Source organism: Chelonia mydas, chromosome 9 (genome assembly GCF_015237465.2).
Source record: "Chelonia mydas isolate rCheMyd1 chromosome 9, rCheMyd1.pri.v2, whole genome shotgun sequence".
In the NCBI taxonomy this organism is placed as follows: Eukaryota; Metazoa; Chordata; order Testudines; family Cheloniidae; genus Chelonia; species Chelonia mydas.
In genome coordinates, this window is record NC_057855.1 from 72,039,365 (window position 1) to 72,064,423 (window position 25,059).

General features: G+C 38.9%; 1 protein-coding gene across 4 annotated transcripts in view; it reads right to left on the bottom strand.

Annotated features, from left to right (window-relative positions):
* The window catches only part of DACH2 (dachshund family transcription factor 2), a 474,848-nt gene that overhangs the window by 133,109 nt on the left and 316,680 nt on the right, over positions 1-25,059 (bottom strand). For all 4 annotated transcript variants that reach the window (XM_037909073.2, XM_037909074.2, XM_037909071.2 and 1 more), the window contains one exon: positions 1,369-1,500. In XM_037909073.2, the coding sequence (XP_037765001.1) occupies positions 1,369-1,500 (132 nt within the window). The remainder of the gene's footprint in view (positions 1-1,368; positions 1,501-25,059) is intronic.

The following is a 25,059-nucleotide window of genomic DNA, read 5'->3' on the forward strand; positions in this document are numbered from 1 at the left end:
GGTTCGAAAATGTGAACAAGAAGTAAATATTTTGCATAATGGATTTTTCTGGGAGGAATAGAGGGAGTTAAATGCATGAGTTAAAAGCCCAATTTCTTCAATACAGATGAGCAGACACAATTCACTTAGCAAAAGGTAATGCCACTTTTGGAGAAACTCTGCTTTGTGAATAATTTGTCATGAGTTCAAAGTTATTCCTTTAGAAAATGAGCCTAAGACATCCCAGCTGCTTCTTTATTTGTCTAAAAAATTACCATTTTGATGGTACAACACATATACACTAAATGCCATTCAAGCAACAAATGCTGTTAGAGTGCATTCTTCTTTTGATACACGTGTGACTTCCACTGATGTCAAGAAGAGTTCTGAGTACTGACAGAGGGAATAATATACAGTACCATTTACATCAGTGATGAAAATAAAAACTGCATTACATTTTAAAATGGAAAAATAATATATGGAAAGGGGAGAGCTCTTGTTGAAAATAATAGGCCTGAAGAAACATGGCCTTCTGACTGCAGACACTCTAATCTGGCCTGTAGTATCTCCACTACTTCCCTGAGTTAGAAATGAATTCATCTATTCTTATGTTTGCAGTGTCCTGGGAATACTTCCTTTGAATGCTTCCTCTATATTCCTGACAAGGGCTCTGGAATAACCAAAGAGCATACTTTCTTCAAAGAATCCGTCTCAGGTTTTATCTTCAGCCCAGTGCTTGTTGAGTCAGAACTTTAGGAGTTTAGTTCAGTGCTGTGTGAATATTTATACAGGGCAGACATGCTCAATAACACTATTGGGTTAACTACCTCACTAGTGAATTTCAGTGTCTTCATTTAAGGATATCTTCAATTATCTATGATATAACATACACCTCCTGTGTCTCTAATTCATAGCTCTGGGCTGTAAATGGGAAGGCTAGTGTGCTGGAAGGCAGAACTGCAGAGTTTACGGTAGTAATTTACCACTCCCTCCTTCCCTCTCTCTGATGAATTGTGACTCATCCTGAATTCCAGAAATCGGATTGCTTTGGAAACCTTCCATAATTTACAGGAAAACTCTACACTCAATATTTTTTGGCAACAGAAAAGCCTTTTGTTACTATAAAAAGTATTTAGAGAGGCATTTAGAATGTGATTTTTGCATAAACTGTAACAATCTTAAGCAACATTTCTGAAAAATTAGTGTAAATTACTGTTATGAGCAACATTGGAGAAGTGTGTGAGGTGATTCTTAATTGGTTCTGGGGGTGTGTAACTAACTACAATAGCAACAGCATGACAATACCAGAGAGCCTCTCCTTTTTGCTTTCCATGCCCAAACCATAGAAGGCAGAGCCCTCTTGGGGATTATACAGGAGAAAGTATTTACCTGCATTAGAATTGAGCTCTTCATTCTCTGATTCTGTTCCATTTTGGCTTCCACTTCCATGGACGCTGTTCATTGCCATAAGCTTCATCTTCTGTAACTTCATTGCCTCAGCCATGGCAGCTGCTGTTAGACCTAGCAAATGTAAATAAATAAATAACTAAATAAATATTGAGCATTCCTTTCTACAATATGAATAAAACACATTAATACAGTTCACATCTCTTTGCCAGTTACTATAGTGTTATTTTGAACATCACCCTGAAATGGAACCACTTGGGATATTCCACTATAGCATTTCATTCCACAGCATTTGTGGACTGGATCTAATTTTATTTTTAAAAATTATTTCCTGTTGCTTTGATCACAATCTGCTAATAGAACTGCAAGAAATTCCTGAATATATATAGGTCCCTAATTTCAAAAGCAGGTGGCCAATTAATATCACCACCCGCCCCCGCCCCAAAAAAAGGCATGAAGAACACAATTTTAGTATTTTTCCAGTCAGCTATATGGGTATCTGATCCAAACAAAATTTTTGCTGTCCCACTGGAAATGAGACAATGCCATTAAGACTTCAGGTAACTATAAACTTGACCTCCAAGCAGCTCAGGAAAGATGTTACAGTGCTTATCAGCTAAATAGACCCATAAAAATATACAGCATAAATCAGGTGGCTATGGGAGATTTTCAAATGACTCAGAAGCTACTTTCTCTGCCATATAACCTGAAAGAAAGGGAAATGAGGGGAGGGAGATAGGAGTAGGTCCTGGGCATTAGTGATCATCACTGGTACTGTTTGCAGAGAAGAATGAACCTCAGAAGTTTTGGCATTTTGGCTTAGCTCAGCAACCAGAAAGTCAGGTGCTCTTTTAGACCATGTCAAAATTTCCCGAAATACTAATGCCTGCAAAGTTGAGCTGGAAATTTTTTATCTGAAGCAGTTTATCTCCCTAGCAGGAATATAAAGAAAGAGAAAACTCTACAAAGAACTCTACGAATATAATTTATAGTTTTGTTGTTTGTTTAGAGGTTTTTTAGAATCCTAGGCTAAATGGGCTTTTCTGGCTCCCTCTCAATAGAATATTGTATAACTTGTCCTGTGTCATTTGTTGTGACTTTACACAGTCCCACTATATTTCAGTGGCAGTGGACTGGGATGCTTTATATCAGACATTATTCACAAGTTGTTACAGTTGTTCCACAAAATCACTGAATTACTTTAAACACAAAAAGGGGGAGCGGGTAAAGATGTTGCAGTGATGTAGTTAGTTAGAAAATCAGAAACTTTACGAAGAGGTTTTATTTTCATACTTTCATAAGAGTGAAAAGCCTGCAGGGTATAAGGAAACTTTTTAAAAACACCATAACAGAGGCTCAAATTAAATCTATATCCCAAATTTTAGAAAAAAAGTAAGAGGACCAAAAAAATGCCAATGTTGTTTAGTTGTAGCTAAACAACGGTGTAAAAGAGGAAGTGAGAGGCAAAAAGGCACCCTTTAAAAACTGGAAGACTAACCCTACTGAGGAAAATAGAAAGGAGCATAAACTCTGGTAAGTCTAGTGTAAAAGTATAAGAAAGTAAAAGTAAAAGAAAGGCCAAAAAAGAATTTGAAGAGCAACTAGCAAAAGACTTACGAACAGCAAAAAATGTGAAGTACATCAGAAGCAGGAAGCCCGCCATACAATCAGTGGGGCCATGAATGATCAAGGTGCTAAAGGAGCACTCAAGGAAGACAAGACCACAGTGGAGAAGCTAAATGAATTCTCTGCATTCGTCTTCACTGCAGAGGATGTGAGGGAGATTCCCATACCTAAGTCATTCTTTTAGGTGACTGATCTCCCAAATTGAGGTGTCAGTACGTCACCAGGGAACAGATGGTATTCACCCAAGAGTTCTGAAGGAACTCGAATATGAAATTGCAGAACTACTAATTGTTGTATGTAACCTATCACTTAAATCAGCTTCTGGATAGCTAACATGAAGCCAAATTTTTAAAAAAGGCTCCAGAGGCAATCATAGCTGGTATGCCTAACTTCAGTACCACGCAAATTTGTTGAAACTATACTAAAGAACAGAATGATCGGACACATAAATGAACACCATTTGTTGGGAAAGAGTCAACATGGCTTTTCTGAGGGGAAATCATGCCTCACCAATCTACCAGAATTCTTTGAGGGATCAGCAAACACGTGAACAAGGGTGATCCAGTGGATAAAGCGTACTTGGACCTTAAGAAAGCCTTTGAAAAGGTCCCTCAGCAAAAGGCTCTTAAGCAAACTAAGCAGTCATGGGATAAGAAGGAAGGTCCTCTCATGGGCCTGTAACTGGTTAAAAGACAGAAAACAAAGGGTAGGAATAAATGGTCCGTTTTCAGAATGGAGAGAGGTGAATATCAATGTCCCTCAAGAGTCTGTAATGGGACTAGCGCTGTTCAACATCTTCATAAATGATCTGGTAAAAGGGATGAACAGTGAGGTGGCAAAGTTTGCAGATGATACAAAATTACTCAAGATAGTTAAGTCCAAAGCAGACTGTGAAGAATTACAAAGGGACCTCATAAAATTGGATGAGTGGGCAAGAAAATGGAAGATGAAATTCACAGTTGATAAACGTTGGAAAACATAATCCCAACTATCCATACAAAATGATAGGAGTCTAAATTAGCTGTTACCACTCAAGAAAGAGTCATTGGAGTCATTGCGGATAGTTCTCTGAAAACATCTGCTCAATGTGCAACAACAGTCAAAAAAGCTAACAATGTTTGGAACCATTAAGAGAGGGATAAATAATAAGACAGTAAATACCATAACGCTAGTATTTAAATTCATGGTACGCCCACACCTTGAATACTGCGTGCAGTTCTGGTCACCCCATCTCAAAAAAGATATATTAGAATTGGAAAAAGTACAGAGAAGGGCAACAAAAATGATTTAGGGTATGGAACGGCTTCCATATGAGGAGAGATTTAAAAGATTGATATTGTTCATTTTAGAAAAAAGAGACCGCGGGGAGGTGGGAAGGGAGGATATGACAGAGGTCAATAAAAATCACAAAAAGTGTGGAGAAAGTGAATAAGGAAATGTTATTTACCCCTTCACATTATGCAAGAACCATGAGTCACTCAATGAAATTAATAGGCAGCAGGTTTAAAACAAACAAAAGGAAGAACTTCTTCACACAACACATAGTCAACCTACCGAATCCATTGCCAGGAGATGTTGTAAAGGCCAAAATTATAACTGGCTTTAAAAAAGAATTAGATAAGTTCATGAAGGATAAGTCCATCAATGGCTATTAGCTAAAATGGTCAGGGATGCAATCCCAGGCTCTGGATGACCCTAAGCCTCTGACTGTCAGATGCTGGGAGTGAACAATAGGGGATGGATCACTTGATAATTGCCCTGTTCTGTTCATTTCCTTTGAAGCCTCTGGCACAGGGCATTACTGGGAGACAGGATTGGACTAGATGGATCATTGGTCTGATCCAGCATCACCATTCTTATGTTTTATGTTCTAATGCTGTATCATGAGCTGGGAAAACATGACCCAAAAAAGAACGAAACGTGTTGTTTCTGGAAATTATGCTTTATTGAGACTTTAGGCACTGACTTCACTGCCCTAATATATATCACAGACTTTATTTTTATGGTCAGACCTCCATAAACCAAAAGTAAAGATGACTTTATTTTAAAAGTTGTTGTATATGAACTTGATACCTAACTAGGTGTTGTGCTTTTCGGACTAGTTCCTTATATAGGTTTCACAAGAGTTCTCACTATTGTAGTTTGGCTTAAGTAAGCAAACACCCAATAAAATTAAACTGAATTCTTTGTTCCTGATGTTCTTTTCAAATAATATTACACTGATATGACTCACCTGACTTCAGTGAAGTTACTCCTGATTTACATAAGTTATGGGTTCAGAATGAAGCCAGTTATCTAAGCAAACTGATAAACCACTCTCCTCCATAGTTAGTTGCTTCTCTCCTTGCCTAAGAGCCTTCCAGTGTTCCCAAGTATGGACTGCATTTACTCACTTCTCTATTCCAAAATCTACTGAACATCACCTGTACTAGATTGGCATCTGTTTCATAATCCTGTCACTTACATCTGAAAACACCAACAGTATTTTAATAGGGATCTCTTTTAATACAAATAAGAATATTTATATATAATTAATTTCAGAAAACAGCATCAGAAACCTTGTTATTTCAATATTTTAATACAATTCCCAACCCGATACACATTAGACCACTACTCCAGCCATCGCATGCAATCTCACTTTAAATGCAAAACAGTTAAACACACTTTTTTTGGTTCTACTTTTGCAAATGCTGAATGTTAATCACTCAAATGTGAGTCAGAGGGTCATAATACTACCACTTTTGTTGCTACAACTCCTCAGACCAATATTACTGGTACAATCCCAAAACCACCCCCAACAGACACTGGAGAAATTCAATGTCATTACTTTCAGGCATTTTTCAGCTCCCTAACTAGGCATTTATGCCATGAGGATAAAAGCCAAAATTAACAATATGGCAGAAATCTATGTTGTGACATCTGCCACACAAGTGTCACTCTAAGCAAGAAGGTTGGGCATCTGGGAGTTTCAGTGTTCAGACTGTATAGGATAAAAAACAATTAGCCCTAGTGCAAAAAGACTATGCCTTAAAAAGCTTGGGCAGCCTGGCTAACAGTTAAAGAGTTGAAGCAAGCCCATCCCATGCCATTTTGAAGTTAAAAAGTATCACTGAGGTCCTTAGGCTCCCATTTGGTCATCCCCGACTCTATATCATTTATTATCAGCACTGCAGTAGTGCCTAGGAGCTTCAGTCATGGACCAGGGCACCATTATGCTAGGTGCTGTACAAACAACGTATTTAGTTCTGTAGCATTCCTGAGTTAAAAAGTCGGGAGCAATACACAAGGCATAGACAGCACAAATTTCTGGTTCCAAGCAAGTGACATAGATTGAAATGATGGAAAACCCAGCGTACAACAAATAACCCATTTGCACAGGCTTCAACCAGGAACATTGCAGAGCTGATCTATGAACCGACATTCCCATTTAATTTGGTTCCAGCTAACTATTCATAAAATTCATAGCTGCAGCTGATTCAACTCTTGCTAGCTGTGGCAAAAAGGGTTCTTCTCCATCTGACTTGCCCACCATTCAGGGTGAATTTAGGAGGCATTTTCCTTGCTATTTGTTGAGGCAGATTGTTAGAGGCAGAGGAACCCTATTTAGTACAGCCAGATCTGAGTGCCTCACTTTAAAATAAATACATATATGGAAAACATCCCAGATTATGCACCTGCCCCTCTGATTTACAACTCAGAAGACAAGGCTCACTAGAAAGCCATAGTCTGGCAATTTCCCTGTCTCAGAGACAGCAGCTGCCACAAAATAAAATAAGTACCGACACTCCTGGGAACTTAGAAAGTGATCTGCAATATCCCTGATGCAGAGCATCCAAAATGGTTTTGTTTTCTGAGTCAGCTCTAAAAACATGAATCTTGATTATAATTGGATAACCGGAAATGTCAGGGTGTATGCTCATATAGATACACCTATGTTGACTCATTGACAAAATGGCAAATCATCATTCATTTCCATTTCATGATTTATTTGTGTCAGAACACTGTATAGTCTCCCTTCAACAGTGTACATAACCTCTATTATATCGTACATTCATACGTTCTTGAACTAAACCTTCAAATACACAATGATCTATACTGTATATCCTACTGTCAGCATGCAATGAAATGAGATTTTGAAATGGTTTTCTTAGTCTGAATTAAAATACAACATAGCATGGTTTATTTCATGGCCCTGGATGGATTACATATACAATCATATTAAAGCCAGATTTTCTATGGCCCTTGCCTGAGTGTGAGGATGGTACAAGGCATATCCTTCCGCTTGTGCATCCTGCATGAAAGTCTGGGACTATTCCATTCCCTCCTCCAGGGAGTGCAGAAGCTGCTCCCTCTGGGTAGCCAGAGAGCATATATCAACCAAACTGGGATGGAGAGACTGGCCTACACGGGGCTTTTTGAGGGATAATGTAACATACACACCGTCCCTTTGGACACCAGGGAACTACAGGACGGTTTGTACCAGGCCTGTGACTAAATACCATAATTTAGACTTTATGAAATACCCTTAATAGAATAATACCTAGTTCTTAGATAGTGTTTTTCAACTGTACATTTCAAAGTGCTTTACAAAGGAGGTCAGTATCACTGTCCCCCCATTTTGCAGATGGGGAAACTGAAGCACAGAGCGGCAACATGACTTGCCCAATGTCACCCAATAGGCCAGTGGCAGAGCTGGAAAGAACGCAAAAGAAGACATACTGAACCAAAGTTCAGTTACACCCTTGCAATGCCACTGACATAGATGAGGTAGCTCAACTAAAAATGAAGGCAGATTTGCCCACACATATATAACGCATATCCAGTCGCTGAAAACCAGATTCAGACAGTTAACAGGACAGAGGACCTAAGTCAGTTCCTACAGAGAGAGTTCCAAGGTGATAGAATGTATCTAAGTAATCCTGTGCTCTAAGTAAAGCTATTTTTTCACTTTCCTAATTAGTTATACTGTGCCCATCTCTTCATATTAGTCTGAAAGCTTTTCTGTCAAAACCGTGAACAAGGAAATTAACTAAAGGGGAGCTATGAGTAATCAAATCTTAAGGTTTGCAATTAATTAAATGAAATGGTGAGTCGGTGCACTGCAGTATGGTCTTGTATTAAACAAAAGATTTAATTAAATTAACAGTCAACACATTGCAATTAATAATATTTAAAAGAAAAAAATGAAAGGCAGTTTCGCTCTGCCATATTATTTCAGTCTAACATTCAAGCACTGTGTATCAGCTTGTTTGTTATTTGCGTTCAAAGCTGCTATGGGTCAAGTATGATGTGCTAAAACAGGAATAATGAAACATCTGGTGGTATGAAATGTTAACATGAGATACCATACTGCAAACAGTAAAAACAGTTCTGAAACATCTTATAAAGTATGCTTTTGAAGATTGTGGGTGACAGGCTTTGCTCAGTTTTTTCCATAAGTAATAAAACAATGCTTACACAGTGCTTTACATTTTCAAAGTGCTCTACAAACATTTACTAATTCATTTTCACATTAAATAATATAAAGTGGAGGCCTCCATGTTGTTAAAACATATAACCCCTACTTAAAGATCACAGGTGATAAAAAAGCTGCTACTACTTAGCACGAGGTGTTAACAAAACCCTAAATAAGAACATTAGAACATTTTGGATCGGAGTCCAAATCCAAGTCCCTGTATTGCAGCTTTTGCCTATCTCTGTTAATTGAATAAACTAGAAACTAATATAAATAACATTTTAGGCAATAGAGTATATGCTTCTCCTAGGGACTTCTATTCTCAAGGGTGATACAAAAATATCCTGGCTACCATTTCAGACAGGCCACAGAAAAAAATAATCTACCACAGCAAAATAACTTGTGAGAGTGTAAAGGTGGAAGTTAGGGAAATATTGGTCATGGCAGTGGGGGGCTTCTTGATATGCAAACAATACATTTTGCACAATCTCAGCCACAACCTTCATTTACTAAGACAATCAGTACCTAAGGACAGAATCCTAACTTTAGGATAAAGCAGTAGGAAAACACAATCATTAACTCAGTTCATTGTGGACTTGCAAGTCAATAGCAACAGGAATCAATTAAAGAGAATCTGGGATGATTTGGTGTCTCTCAGAATGTATCACTAAGAAGTAACAACAAGAGAAAGCAAAGTGACAGCTAACAGTATTAACTGGGGGGAGAAAACAGATGAGTTAGAGAGCAAATCACAGAAACAAAACATGCTTGCCTGATTTTACATAAGTGAAAAATAGTAAAGGAATCTAGTGAATTAGAATATATGTCAAACTCCAGATTTTAGGAAGGAGAAAAATAAAGATGGAATCAGCTACAGATAAAAGGACCTAATTCTACTCGTGTTATACCAGCAAACCCAAGGAAGTTTCTCTTGATTTATGCTAGTAACAGGAGAGCAGAATTAGCCCCATTAATTGTTTTCCTTTTATAAATGTCAGTGGAATTATTCCACATTTACACCCATGCAAACGAGAATAGAATTTGGTCCCAAATCTTTTTGAGTAAATCTACAGATTTAATTCACTAGTGTATTGTCTCTTCATTACTAATCTCTTCGTAATAAAGTTTCTCATTATTTTCAAATACTAAATCGAATATATTATAAAATAAAATAACATTTTCAATACAAAATTGAAATACTGGTGCCAAATTCTGGACGGAAATTTGCATATAAACATCAGAAAACCTGCATGCAGCAGCAGCAGTTCTTGGCAGAAGTTGGCTGCTCCATGTTATGCCTCTGCCAGACACGTACAGAAGACTTATGAAGCTGACTCTGAACAGTGGTGGAATGGGTTCATGTGTGTGGTCCACACGTATATTTTTTTTTCACAGGGATACAGGGAAGCTCAGCTCAGTGTCTGTAAAGTACACTGAGATCCTAGGACACATAAAACATGTCATAAAATAAAGATTTCACTTGTAGAACTCAAAGTCCTTCACAAATGTGGTTAAGACATGCCAAGGTCACAAAACAAGTCAGCAGCAGAGCTGGCAACTGAAACCATGTTTCTTCCCTCCCAGACTTATGATGTAGTCCAGTGGTTCCCAAACTTGTTCCGCCGCTTGTGCAGGGAAAGCCCCTGGCGGGCTGGGCTGGTTTGTTTACCTGACGGGTCCTCAGGTTCGGCCGATCGTGGCTCCGAGAGTGGCCGCGGTTCGCTGCTCCAGGCCAATGGGAGCTGCTGGAAGTGGCGCGGGCCGAGGGACGTACTGGCCGCCGCTTCCAGCAGCTCCCATTGGTCTGGAGCAGCGAACTGCGGCCAGTGGGAGCCGTGATCGGCAAAACCTGTGGACACGCCAAGTAAACAAACCGGCCTGGCCCGCCAGGGGCTTTCCCTGCACAAAACCGGCGGAACAAGTTTGGGAACCACTGAATGTAGTCACTGGTCAATGCTGTCTTCTGAAAGCCTCCATAAAAGATAGATAAGTAATATTTACATTAGTATAAACATAAAAGCTAGTATACTAATAAAGTGCCTGGACCAAACAATCCTCCCTATGCAATGCTTGTCATCCAAATCATTCCTTCTGTAAGATGGGATAGAATGAGTTAGTACTTGAGGATGGTGCAAGTAGAACATAGATGAATATAAAATGGAAATTTGCTCAATAACAAAAATGAATTAAAATACATTTCTGTTGTTCCACTTGACCCAAGACCCACACTTAAAAAAAAGTTTCTCTCTTGTCTTGCTGGGAGAAAAATCCTCTCAAACAACAGCCATACTGACTCACTGACTATTATAGAGGAAAAAGTGAAAATGTTTATACAAAATTCTGATATTTCCTAACTTCTGAGTGTTTGACTTCACAACCTTAATAATGTTCTATTAACATAGTTCTTGTGTGTGTAATTTTCTATGGGTTTAAAAAGACAAATTGGAAAAAATTCCATCATGTGGCATATTGACAACGACATGGGGCATCAGCATACCCTTTAGATTCATCACATAGACCTCTGTCACTTGAGCTGGTAACAGTAGTTGTCATCCTCTATGAGGACCAGCACTACAGGAGGACGAGACGCACACTTTGCCAGTGGGTTTCGCAGATATTTCCTGAGAGCCAAGGAATAGTGAGGCTCAGAAATCATGGATTCCATTGAAGGCTCTGGAGGGGAGTGTGCTTTAGTGGGCACAGATTCTTCTGCCTATTCTCCCCAAAGCATGACCCTTTCTGCCCTCTACCCTCCAACATGTCACTATCCCAGTACTGTCTTTTCCCTACCGCTGGTTCCTCATCCCAGGCCTATTATGCTCCACCTTCCAGTCCCAGTCTCCATTCCTCAGCCTTCTCATCCCAGTCCCACCTCCTTGCACATCAAGTCCTAGTGTAACCCCTCCAGACTCCCAGTCCCCCAGACTTCCCCCCATCCACTAGCTCCTTTCCCAGTCTCCTTTCCCAGCAAGTCCCAGTTTCTCCCAGCTTGGCTCCTCATCCAATCTCTCTCTCTTCTCCATCCTGGTTTCCAGTGCATTACCCTAACCCATATTCCCCACTCCGACTGGCTCCCAGTCCCAAGCTTCCTCCCCATGCTCCTCTCCAATTGCAATCTGTGCGTGTGTATCCACGTGTGTATGTGTCTCCACCCCCACACCCTGGCTCCTTGTCCCAGTCTCTTTGCCCAGCCAATTCCAGTTTTGCCCTCATACCCTGGGTCTTTGTCAGATCTGTCTCAACTCCTCCTTTATTTCCATTCTCCACCAGCCCCACTGGTTCTCAGTTCCAGTCATATTGCTCACCCAGTCCCCTCTCCCTCAGTCATCTGATCTCAGTCTCCCTTTGAACTATTGGCACCCCCTGCCCTGTCTTTTTCCCCCAACCAGGACATGTCTCTTTGCCCAGCCAGTCCCACTCTACCCTGCCTTCAGATGCTGTCTCCACCCTGGCTCCCAGTTCCAGTCTCCGTCCCCAGCCAGTCCCATTTCCTCCCCACCTAAACTCCCAGCTTCCCCTGCCAGCCTCTAGTCCCAGTTTGGGCTCTCAACCTCAGGCTCTTGTTCCAATCTGCTTGTCCACCCCATTCTTGCAGGTCTGGCTCTTCCGCCCTCTGCACTCAAATGAGTAAGCTTCCCCCATCATTGACAGACTATCTGGGCTATCTGTTCTCCTTCCTAGATCTGTCACAGCCTGCAGCAATCCAGAGCTGTAATTGCGGGTGAAATCCTGCTCAACCCGAGGCTGAAGCATGCTCAGTGTAGATAGAACCTCTGTGGAATCTGTCTGCTAAAATCAAAAGTCTGTACTAAGAATGTCTGAACTGCAATTTATTCTAACACTTACAATTTGGACAAGTTTTCATGGGGATTGTGGTAAATGAATTGGGGGGGGGGGAGCTCCCTTTTATGGACACCCAACTAGCCAGTTAGCTATAAAATCCCTGTTAGCAGCTGTTCTCTACTTGCTTTACCTGTAAAGGGTTAAAAAGTCCATAGATAAAAGAAAGGGAATATGCATCTGACCAAAAGAGCCAATGTGAAGGCTAGAACCTTTTAAAATTGGGGAAAAAACTTTCCCTCTGTCTGTCTGTGTTGTTCTCCCAGATGGCATAACTGGGCTAAATTTTAACCGTTTGTGCTGAAACATTAGCAAAAACAGTTAAAATTTGGCCCAGTTATGAGTAACTGAAAGCAGGTTCTTATAATGGAAAATGTCAGGCAACCTTAATAATAAGTAGTTCTACCAGCCCCACTGATAATGTATCACTTTATTTAGAATTGAGTTATGCCACATTCCATAAATTAGCCAGGACTTGTTCCCTTGTGTCTAAATGTGAAAATGCATGTATTTTGTTTTTGTTTTTTGAGAAATAGGGAAAAATAATTCCAAATTTGGAAATACTGTATTCTCATTTGTTTTCATTATTTCATTTATACAATTTCTGTAACATAACAGATGAAAGTAAGTTTTACCTCAGAAGGGAAAAAAAGGCATGTATATGTAATGGAATTTTAAAAATACAAGTGCAACAATTTTAAGAATGTGAAAAACAACCTACTTGCTGAAAAATATAAACACACCGAAAGTTCTCTGCAAATTTAATCAGTTACCCAACATTACTGCATCTGATGTTGTTTTTAGTTCTCTTGTGGATGTACCATGCAATGCAAAAGGTTCTGCAAGTGAGATATTTCAGACCCTCCCCTGCAGGAAGAACTAAAGGTAGCGGGTCTGTCTGATGCATTGGCCAAAAACAAAAGGACTCAATTTTAACAATAATTATATCAAAACATTGATCCAAGATGTACTGTCAACTATCTGCTTATTATGTGTAGTGATGTATAAAACTTTTAAGGCCTTGATTAATGTTAAAATGAAAAATGATGCTAAAACTCTACAGACGAATACCCAACTACATGTTTTACAGATAGTTTCACATCCTAAAGGTTGACCATATCTTATTACAATCAAAAGTGCAGGTTATAGCATCAGAGGAAAACTAAGAAATCAGAATTACAAAGAAGGGTAAGAGGATTATATTGTATTTTTCCTTTGTCCCTCTTATAGCCTCTCTCACGAGAATTGATTAATTTGGTGACATTTTCTGCTCTTTCTACAATCTATGCCATGAGAATGATTTGTCAAGATTGTACTGCTTAATACTTTTAGCATGCTGCACTATAGTGACTTTTACCTTATTCTATAATATATGATTGACTGACAGACTGTTCTACAAGTTACAGAAGAGGTAAGCTGAAGAGAGAGAGACTGGCCAGCCAATTAAATTATGTTTTGTTGAAAAGCTCACGCTCATTTTATATAGTTCTTTTATAAACTATTATATACATATTTATTGCAAAAATAATCTGTTAAAAGCTTTAATATAAAACACAAAAATACCAATACTAATTTCATGTAAAAAGTTTGAAACAACATGATGTAAATCCACCATTGGGATTCAGATTTCAGCAAAGAAGAAACAAGTTACACTAATGCATGCAGCTGGTGGTCTTCACAAAGCTGCAATAAGGCCCAGCTCACAAATACTTTGACTGGGGACTACTTTTTTTAAAACATTAAAGCTTGGTAATTTAGTCTCATCTTCTTGGTAGCAATATACAAAAATAAATCACAATAATAAGGAAAAAATGCTAACTCCTGGGCTCCGAGCATAAATAGAGGTCAAGGCAGAGCACAAAGATGACATTCCCAGCCTCCGAATAGGGAAGCACATCACTGCCACAGCCCTCTTGACATCCAGTGACAAGATGCATCAGTAGTAATGACTCATTATCCTAGATGGAGAGAAATGAATAGGGTGGAAGTCCCTTGATGTAAGCACTGGGGCCCAGACAAGAGTATTGGATTCTGAACTGGGAAAACATTCCCAATGTGCAGTCTGTGACTTTGTCAGGTTAATCTTAAAAACAGCTTTATTGCAATATACTCTGCTATCAGAAAATTTTCTCATGGGAGATGTATGTCACTGGTTTGTGCTTTTCATGTCAGGATTCACTTGTCCTTCTTAGAATAATTTTGATTAACGAAAATTTCAAATTATGTGATTAATAAATTCCACAAGACCAGCCACTCTGAATTTATTTTTCCTTTACAGTCTATAACCCCATTATAATATCATATAGTAGAGAGAAATGCATGTTCTTGCATGTGAGATTAGATTTAGCTGTTGTGAATCCTTCCTCCATGTTTATTCCTTTGCTATTAAATCCATGTCTGTAATTTTAAATCACTTGTCTGTAAGCTACAGTGATGGACAAACCTCTAAAGTTTTGGAGGTCCTTTTCAGTAAAGCACCAAAAAGTGTAAAAGTTTATCTGGTGTTGATGCAAACCTCTTCAGTATGCAAAATTAATTAGGCTGGAAATCTTGTGAGAATATTGAAACGTTTGTGTGAAATTTCAAGCTATTTCCTGCTTCTAATTGGACTGGAAATACTGTTAAGATAGTTTTTTGCAATAGATGGAATAGCTCCATTGTCTAACGATCAGGTCTCTCAAGCCACAGCTTAAAATCCTGCACGTGTGCTTCTTGTGAGGTAAATACTGAGTTCCATGAAGCCCATGTGAGAGATCTCAGATAAAGCCTTAAAACCAAGGTCCTTCTCTGCATGGGTATTAATGGTTAAATTTTCAAAAGTGCTGAGCACTGACATTGACTTCAATGGGAACAGAGTTTGGCCAACGCTAAATGCTTTTGAGAATACCACCTTAAAGCTCCCATTAGCATTCTCTCTTCCCCAAAGTTTCCTAGGGAAAGAAGTCTCTATGTCCACTCCTTCCCCAGCCTCCATTTCATCACCCTGTTTGCTCTGAACAGCAGTGATGAAACTGAGCAAACATTAATTTCACTCTGCTACTTAGAAAAACTATGAGCAGAACAGAGGAATTGGCTCTACCTCTCTGAAGACTCAGGAAGACAATGTCACAGTGAAGATTACCGTTGTTACTACAAAGGCTAAGAGCAACTTTGTTGTTCAAATGAAAAGTTTAAATACTACAGCAGTTGATGGGTTAAACACCCATACTCATTAGTGTTACTCACTTTGAGTAGTGACTTAATCCATAAACAGTAAATCAACGGGACTATTTGTAGAGATTAGGTGCTCGTTAGCATAAGGTTACTGGAAACTGGGCCCAAGTGAAACTTCCCATCCACCACAGGTGAGTGAACAAGAAGGTTTGATCAGGACACACAGGCAAATGAAGAATAGACACAGAGATGGATTAGAGGCCACAACATTATTAATTTAATATTGGACAGAGCATTATATGCCTTACCTCCCACCCCCTACTATCACCTAACAGGCATTCAACTAGTTCCAGTGTGGTTACAAGGCTCCCATCATATTACCAATAACTTGAGGTAGATCCTCCTCAAACCCCTAGGGCTCAGCTCACTTCGGAATCCACTAGCCTTCCCCACATAGGAATGTAGAAGGGACCAAGGAGGACCTCAGCCCTTGAAGACTTCAAGTGTCCCATTCTCCTACAGGCACAAGGTCCACCAGGGAAATCCTGGGTCTTACTTATTGCTGGACGCTGCTCTTTTAGCCATCATCCACACCGGATACGGCACAAGTTGCAATGAACTCAACAATCTTATCTTTCCCAATATTTAAGTCCTATTCCCTTCAGCCCAGCTATGCCTCCATGATGCTGTGAGGAAGATGAAGAAAAACCATCAGACCGTGGCCAATTTGGCTGAATAGGAAAAATTAGTTCCTAATCTCAAAACAAGCAATTGTTCAGAGCTGCAGCAACCTGAGAAACACAGCTCTTATACTACAACTAACGGGAGAGAATGTGGGCCGGCTGAAGGGCCAACAGGCCCTTTAAAAGCCTGGGAAAGCTTTAAATAAACTGAGAGGTGGGGCAGAGTGGAAGAGAACACAAGAGCCAATCAGCGCCCCCCAGGCTCCCAAACCAGGCCCATGGGAAGCAGACGGCCCAAGGAGGAGGAAGGGCCCAGTTTTTGCCTCACCAAGTGTCCACTCTTGCCTCGTCTCCCAGGCATTGTCTCATCCCTGCCAGTCCAACCCACAAAGCCTCACACTGAGATGGGGGCATTTTCAAGGTATTACAGGTTTTTCCCCCCAGTATTGCTGACCAGAATTTGTTGTCCTCCTGTACACCGTATTATAACTTTGTTGTTGTCTGCTCATCCTCCATTAGTATAATCATTGACTGATTGTCATTATTGTGTTCAGCACCGAACAAAGGAAAATATGATCCTTTCCCCAAAGAGCTTACATTCTAAGCCTTGTCTACACTTGCAAGTTCGAGAGCATTAAATCACCCCCACGCACCCTAACTCTTGAGATGTCCACGCTAGCAAGGCACTTAGAGCGCCTGGACTCGGCGGCTGGAACGCCCCTGATAATTCACCTCCACGAGAAGCATAGAGCTTTCTGCTCTCGTGCTGAAGGGCTGGGGCGTCAGTGTGGATGACGTATTGCATTATTGCGCTGTGATTGGACTCTGGAAACGTCCCATAATCCCTTGAAGTCAAGTAGCCGCTCTCGTCATTGTTTTGAACTCGGCTACAGGCATGCGGATACCTCCTTCAAAGCTCCGTTTCTGACAGCCAGCATGCTTATCTGCTCCGGAACACAAAGCAAACCATTACTGTGGAATGCTTCTGCTGCAGAGCCAGGTGTGTGTGTGTGTGTGTCTGTGAGAGAGAGAGAGAGAGAGAGAGAGAGGCGGGGGGATGGAGGCTGATTTCAAGGTTTCCACCTCCCCCTGCTGCTGTTTGAACTTACAAGACAGCATGCTGCTACACTCTCTGCCCCCCAGTACACACTGTCTCTCCCCCCATATACATACAACACACTCACTGTCACACTCCACCTCCCTCCCGCATCTGAAAAGCAGCTGGCAATCTAGTAGGATGCCCTGGAACAATGGGATTGGGAACCGTGCATCATCTGATGCTGTGCCTACCCCATTAGACATTGCAAACCCTTCCCAAAGCATGCTGCAGCCACTTGCACACTGGGATAGCTACCACAGTGCTCTGCTCTCCGTGGCATTGCTTGCAAGAGCTACTAATGTGGACATGCTCCACAGTCACAAGGAGCACAGTGTGAACACACAGCAGCACTTTTCCTGCTGCTGTCTCTGAGGGCTCATTTAACTCCCTGCGCTCAACATATGCATGTGTAGACAGAGCCTAAGTCTCTACTGCAGAGAAAGCTATATGAAAGAAGACATTTTTTTTCATTTGTGATATCCGAATTATTTGAGTTGCAAAAGACTCATGACAGAAGCCCTCCACTATGATTTCATTTAATTTGGAACTCAAATAGAAGAAGAAAAAATTAGTGACTATTCTTGTACAACTTTTAAATGGAAAGCATAGAAGAAATACATCCTTTGTATATTCAATAACTGAAGAGTAGTTTTCTGTGCAAAGACTTTCAAAAGGTGCTAGCTGCACTGCTGATGAAACTACACTGAAAAAGTTGCAGTGCTACTCTTCTCTAGATGTACTGTAGTAACTCAAGTTCTCTCATATGGTTTCTTCTACCTTCAGCCTATAGTATTTTCAACAGCAGAACATAATTAAGGGGCTATATACTGCCAACCATACTGCCATTACAACCATTTCTTCATACCACTACCACAGTTTGACAAGATGTAGGCGAATCATATCACTGACATTTTTCTAAATCAACACAAACTTCTGCAATATAAAACAATTAAAAAATCATCTGAAATCTTGTTTTCAAAAGTATTTGCACGTTTAATTTTACTATTAAATATTCCATATGATAATATGGACTTTTTATTTGATAATATTTAGCAACATTCATTTACAACAATATTAACTGAAATATAATGTGCATTCCATAGTTACAATGGATCTGTATGATATTGACTATTTCACTGAATGTGACCAAAGCAACACAGGTCATTCTTACAGATCACGCCACACTGTGCTTTTTACAAACTCCAAATGAGGTGCATCTCTGCTCTCTCTTTAAGAACAAAATACATGACATATATACTGTTCTGTTGCTTTCGGTAGTACTTCTGTGTATCTAGATGGGGATACATTTTTCAGTTTTGTGCTTCTGCCAAATATGATAAGAGCTTATTCTATATACATGCCTGTAAGAGAGACCTTCTGGAAGCTATTTTCTTGGTTTGTTTCTTTTTTTGTGTCATTCCTTGTGTGTCTCTGTGTCTACGTGTGCGCAGCTGCATGCACCATCAACTCCTAGCCACTTATTTATCAGAAATAACGGTTACTAAAATTAGCGTCATGTCAAATGTAAACAGTATCTGGCTGAAAACAAAGTGCATGCCCCACACAGCTTAGCTAATATCTCTGACCAAAAAGTTCAAGAGTGAGATTTCAGAAATGACTGTATTTATTTAGTAAATGCTTTGATTGTTACTTGAAAGGTGATTGGTTAGGAAACAATCATATATGCCCCCAAAAGTGCTATTTTTAACCAGAGGGAAGACGGAAAGAGAATGATGAGGCAACAGACCACATCATAGCATCCAGCATGGTTTCCTGAAAACAGCAAATGACTCCTCCCACTGCTATTGAATCCTAGTGATGAGGTAGCCACACCTGCTGCCCACCCACGAAGCACTGCTAGAAAGAGAAAGCGCTAGGGAGGTGAGAGAGGGACAAGGGAGCTGGAAAGAAAAGAGAAAGGAGAAGTCAGATATAGCTGAGGAAGCAGAAAGGAACACAGATGAGATTATGGAGACAGAAGCAGAAGGAGAAAAGTCAAAGTACATACATAAATGCCAACTGGCTGGGAGGACAATAGGAGAAAAAGAATTGTACCTAGAAAAACATAAGGCCACTGATTGGCCACTGGCCAATAATCATAATTCCTGAATCTGTTTCTTCCTCAGGTCAAAAAATAACTATATGTATATGTATGGGACAAAGGCAAGGTTGCAATCTTAATGTTAGAATACCCAGAAGTAAAAAATGCTAACTTTTCAACTATAAAGTTCTCTTACTACATTTTTGTATGGAATGTATACATCTGCACATTTCCCTCAAACAGTAAAATCCTGCAGATTGGGATGAGGTAATTCTGTGTGGCATCATGTTTGATGGTGGAAGCGTGCTGGAATATTTTGTGCTTCAAAGAAGAAGTAACTCTTTTATCCTATACTGCACCTTGAGGTGGAGAAGAGCATTATTTCTACCCCACCCTGATTCTAGACGCTAAAAGTGATACTTCAGCCAGGAGGTTTCCATGTAACTCAATGGGAACCAATGCCATTGATTTTAACGGGTACTTAGATGAATGTTTCAATGTATAATTGTATCATTTTCTTCCCATTTAACATGGTTTTAATTTTTCCCTCCAATATGTATGGCCCAGGAAGGAGATTTATGTAACTGGAAAATGGGGCACACTCAAACTCAATTAGCCAGAGGGCAGAATGATTGTTGGTGGAAAGGTATACTTTCCAAAGTAACTAGTGATGGAGGGAGTCAGAGCCAAAGAGAAAATATTGATTGGTTCAGCCACTGAGGATTAGAATGCTGAAGTGGAAGGTGCTCCTGTGAAAATACATACAGACTAGTATCCTTTGCGGCTCTCAGCCTATTCTCCACATTAGTACCATACTCTCTCATATGGTTTGCAACATTTTGCAGTTAGGGACAGCAGCATTTCAGAACATTTGGTGTGCGTCTAAATGAACTGAAAGACATATCACAAGTCAGCTTCATGGCAATAGCAGGCCTCAGACCATCTGACATACTTTTCATTTCACTAAAAAGCAGAGCAAGAAATATTGCAATCCCCTCTCACATTCTGGAAAGACCATTTCCATTGGATTACGCTCTCTTGTAGATGGTTTTCTGAAACAGTTAAGTAAAACAACGAACATTTTAAGTAATTTGTATTGAATTACACTTCGATTGGTTTAAAAATGAAGAACACTATATCTATCACAAATGAAAAAACCCAACTACATATTGCATTGAATGTAGTCCATTTTTTGTTCTAAGGACATAAAGTCCTCCAGGTGTCAGAAATACACATACATAGAATATTACATTCTGTATTTAGATTCCTGAGTTAGGAGAGAAATGTGTAAAATGTGAAAAATTCCAGAAAACTCCCTGTTGGCTATGTATTTGACAAAGACTCCTGTGCAATCTTCCTTCTGTCAGATGTCTAGAATATGCTCCTTTCAGACAGGAGCTTATAAATATGTGGAACATTGGGCTAAAAACTCCTAATTTTTGGTCAAGATGCACTTTTGGTTTGGGAGGACTCTCTCAGCACAGATATGGTACATATATTGCACTTTTGGAGGATTGCAACAGTCTAATGTACAATATGCTATTTCTCCTCAAGTGCATAGGTCAAATACATCCATACTTTGCTGCTGCACTCATATGGATCTGAGATCACACTGGAGTCCTTGTTATAAATTAAACCAAGAACAAAACTGTACAATCAGCAAATGTGATTTCAAACGTGCCAAATGAGTAAATCACTGTCTTACTTTTCAGAGTGGATTTAGAGTGTCAGTAGGTAACTCAGAGAACAATTTCTTTGTTCATGACATCATGTTACATCCCATTTTGAATAGCACGACATTATAAGAACCATATTTCAAAGACACAAACTTCAAATCAGAATATAGGACACCAATGTATTATCATTTTAATCCAAGGAAAGTTCAAATAATATGTAGGGTATTCTTGGCCTGATGTTTAATTTTGTTGCACTAATGTAAAACAGTCTCTCACTCTTTAAAATTAATACAGCCAGACTAAATTCTATTAAGGATTATTTCTGGTAATACCCTGTGCTGAAGAGTTGTAAACATTTTAAATTAGTTTGGAGGGCCAGCATTGGTGACAAGTGATAATGATTCTTGTTATCTTTTCATAGCGGAGAGGTTTAAGGCTGCTGTAAGATGTTTTTCCACATTGATATACTGAGTATGGTGTGTGTCTCTGTGTGTGTGTATTAAAAACATTTCTTCGGCATGCATTTAATTTGATTATTATATATTAATGTATATTAACCACCTGCTGATTACTATATTCATCCAGATTTGATAGTTTGTGCAAAAGATGAATACTGTTTCTTCCATGCATATTTCTCCTAATTAAATGTTTTTAGACAATCATTGGCCTAGTCCATGTATTTAAATTGCCATAACTGTCACATTATATCTAAAGAGTTCAGTTTAGTTGGATAGTTATTACAGGTTAATTAACAGTTGATGATTATTCAAATCTAAAGGCTGTGTTAAAGATAAATCCAGTGGTTTTAGACTTTTGTATAGTTTTAATAATCAATTGGTTTAATATACAATTGCTATCTTATGATATCCAAATTAAAAGTGAATCTGAGGCAGTTAGGACATTGCAACTTGCAAGACCCCACAGATGACCGAGAAACATCCTTATAATCCTGTTCAGGTAATAAAGGATGTAATACTCCCCAACTTGTTTCTACTTTAAAAACAAAAAACCTCACTCAACTTCTCATACTTTAGAAAAAATGAATCTTCTTCCTGATTAATCACTAGGCAGCTTTAACTGGTGAAGAGAAAATTATATTACAAATGAACAGCTACCTGTTATCAAATTACAAGGCATTTTCATCAAAGAACCAAAAACGGCAGCAGATTGACCAGTTAACATGTTTCCACTGACCTGGGGGGATTTTTCCAGTTAACAGCCTCTGAAGAATGCTTCCTTTTGATTCTTGTCTTTGACACAAAAATGATTGTCCCATTTAACCAGTCTTCTATCACATATATCAGGGAATCCTATTTACTCACACACTACTGGAACATTAAAACACAATAGTGTGATTGTCCCTGGAAGAAAATTTTAAAGATTGACTTTTTTTCCTTTTTCAGAAAAGGGGGTGAGATCAAAAGCTAACTTTAATAGATGTTTGACTAAGGTCATACTGCTAGGAAATGGAACACTGAAGATGAAAGAGAACAAATAGATTTGGCTTTTGATCTCAGCCAAATCCTTTTGGCATTGTTTAGCTTTTATATAATACTTCAGTTTCAGGTGATATCTTGAGAAAAATGAATTGGCTTTACTCTTGAGGTTTCAATAGTTTAGTAATAGTTTCATATGTACCAAAGTTTAGGAAAATAGCGTCCTACTTTCTTAACTATTAGGCTAGATTTTTTTTAATAGGATGCAGTCAGGTTAACCCTCACTATAATTGCCAACACTGTGAATGTGTAAACAAAAGTACTGAAAAGCTAGCAAGTTACATGTTGCATGTAAAAAGCCTGGCTGAATTGTGACATAATTTACAAAGCATATATCCTTTTTAAAGATGCTAGTAAATTATGTACTGTTCTGACTTCACCGAGACCAGGATTTGGCCTTTAGAGAAATATGACATAGGAAACAGAATAGTTCTCATTGCATTTAGAATGATGATACCCTTTTTATTTTAAGCTATTTGGACCATGTTTAAACTTAGAGTAATCTAGTGGTAAGCTGTCAGAGTGAAATTCACCATTGTGCAGAATGCCAGCACAAGATTTTATGCACCAGTTACATCCCATTTAAACCCTAATTTAAGATTAAAGCCCCTGTTGACTTCAGTGGTGCAGAATCAGGACCACTGATCCTCTCATTTAGAGTTTTTTACTTTGTGTGTGTGTGTGTGTGTGTGTGTGTGTGCAGGTGGGAGGAGAAGGCAGCAGGAAGGGTAATATTCAGATAAAGGAAATTACACATCTGACAATTTTACTAAATTATTCCATAATTACAATCTGCTACTTCTTAAAACTACTATAGACCGGGAATTTTGGAAACCCTTATATCTTTCCAGGATTGAACATAAACAAGTTCTAAAGAGAAATATCCTACCAATATTAAATTAGTTCTTTCAAATCCTTTCATAACAGTGCCCATCTCATTTAAAAATAATACTAAACTAAACTCAAAATTCTCTAAGCAAAAACTGGGATTATTAAAGAAAATAAAATGGAGTAGTTGGAACTAAAGCTCTTCTATTAAATGATTATTATTGTTTGAAACTATTTAATGATTGTAAGTAGCAGTTTAAAACAATGTAAGAGCCCATACTCCACTATGCAGGACATACAGAGTCATAACTGTTAAAAATTGATTTTGTCATTTATGCTTAATTAAGCTATCATTTCATACATTTTAATAAATGCTATTGACAGTGGCAACAAATCAAGGTTGGAATGGTATATTCAAAGCAAATTATGTGATTTTTTTCTCATATCAATAAGGAGTAACTTGGAGATGACAACATATGCATGGTAATCAGTGATTTAAAAGCAATATATTTCAGATATGTAGTAGTTCTTCCATGCTACAGATATAGGCTGAAATAAATCACTTTTAGTTTGAAATGGTATTTAATCTCAAAATACAACTGAAAATAAATAATATCTTAAAGTAATAAGAAAATGTAAAGTCATATATTTTTGAAAGACATTTAATTGGAATAATTTATAATGCACCCTGTCGTTATTTAGTCAATGGGCAACTATTTCTTAATATCTACCTTTCAAGTGATTTAATTCCTTCATTTTTGTGAAAACTTAAGTCTTCAATGAATGCTCAAATTAGCAACAGAAGTACTCTACATATTTTTATTTTAAAATACAGCATAATCTGAAGAAACTGGCACACACTGTGTTTACAAAATAATGGCTAGTTCCCCTAAGCAAGTAGTTTTTTCTATGGATATCCAAACTAATATGGACAGAACCATATACTTTCACAACAGTTTATAAAAGAGAGAGTTAGATAGGGTCAAGGAGTTTGAGGAGACTCAGACTTCAGAGGATGAAAGAGTGGAACCGGTGGTATAAACTGGGGTGGAAACTTTCTGCCTGAAAGTTTCTGCAATTGCTATATCAATTGCTTCCAAAGAATAGTACTGTCTTACAAGCAGCAAGTCAATCAGCAGTATCCTTCTCCTTCAGGCCTGATTCTGCAACCTTCACCCATTTTGGGTAGTATTTATGCAGCGAAATAGTTCCTTTGAAGTCAATGAGAGTACTCAGGTGATGGCTACTCTACATGATTAGGGTTGCTGAATCAAACTCTTAGTATGTGTGGTAAAAATCCTATTTTGGGGCCAAATTTACCAGTTAGCTATTGGCCTGAACAAACGATGGGGTGCTTTTCACTAGCCCAAGGAAAGCCCATCCTTCCTGGCTCCCAAACCCTTCCCAAACAGAATGATGAGCACCCTACACCATCATTTAGTGACTACTTCTCACTGAAAGAGAGAGAGGGAAAGCTTCTCATTCAGGGAGGAACAAAGAATAGAGGTTTCATAAGGCCTCCTACATTCAAGAGGGAGGAAATGCCCTTTAATTTTATCACCTCCTCCTTAGTAAATGCAAACTTATATCTATCATCCAGTTATGTCTTCCCTGGGCTAACAACAATTCTTTTTCAGCTCCTATAAAATCTAATGCTCCTCTCTGAGCCGGACCTGCTAAAACATACTACCCTTTGAAGAAATGCAGCTATTAAGTCATTTTGCTGACTTGCTCAATATGTAATATTATGCTGACTCAAGCTGTGTTACCTTCAAC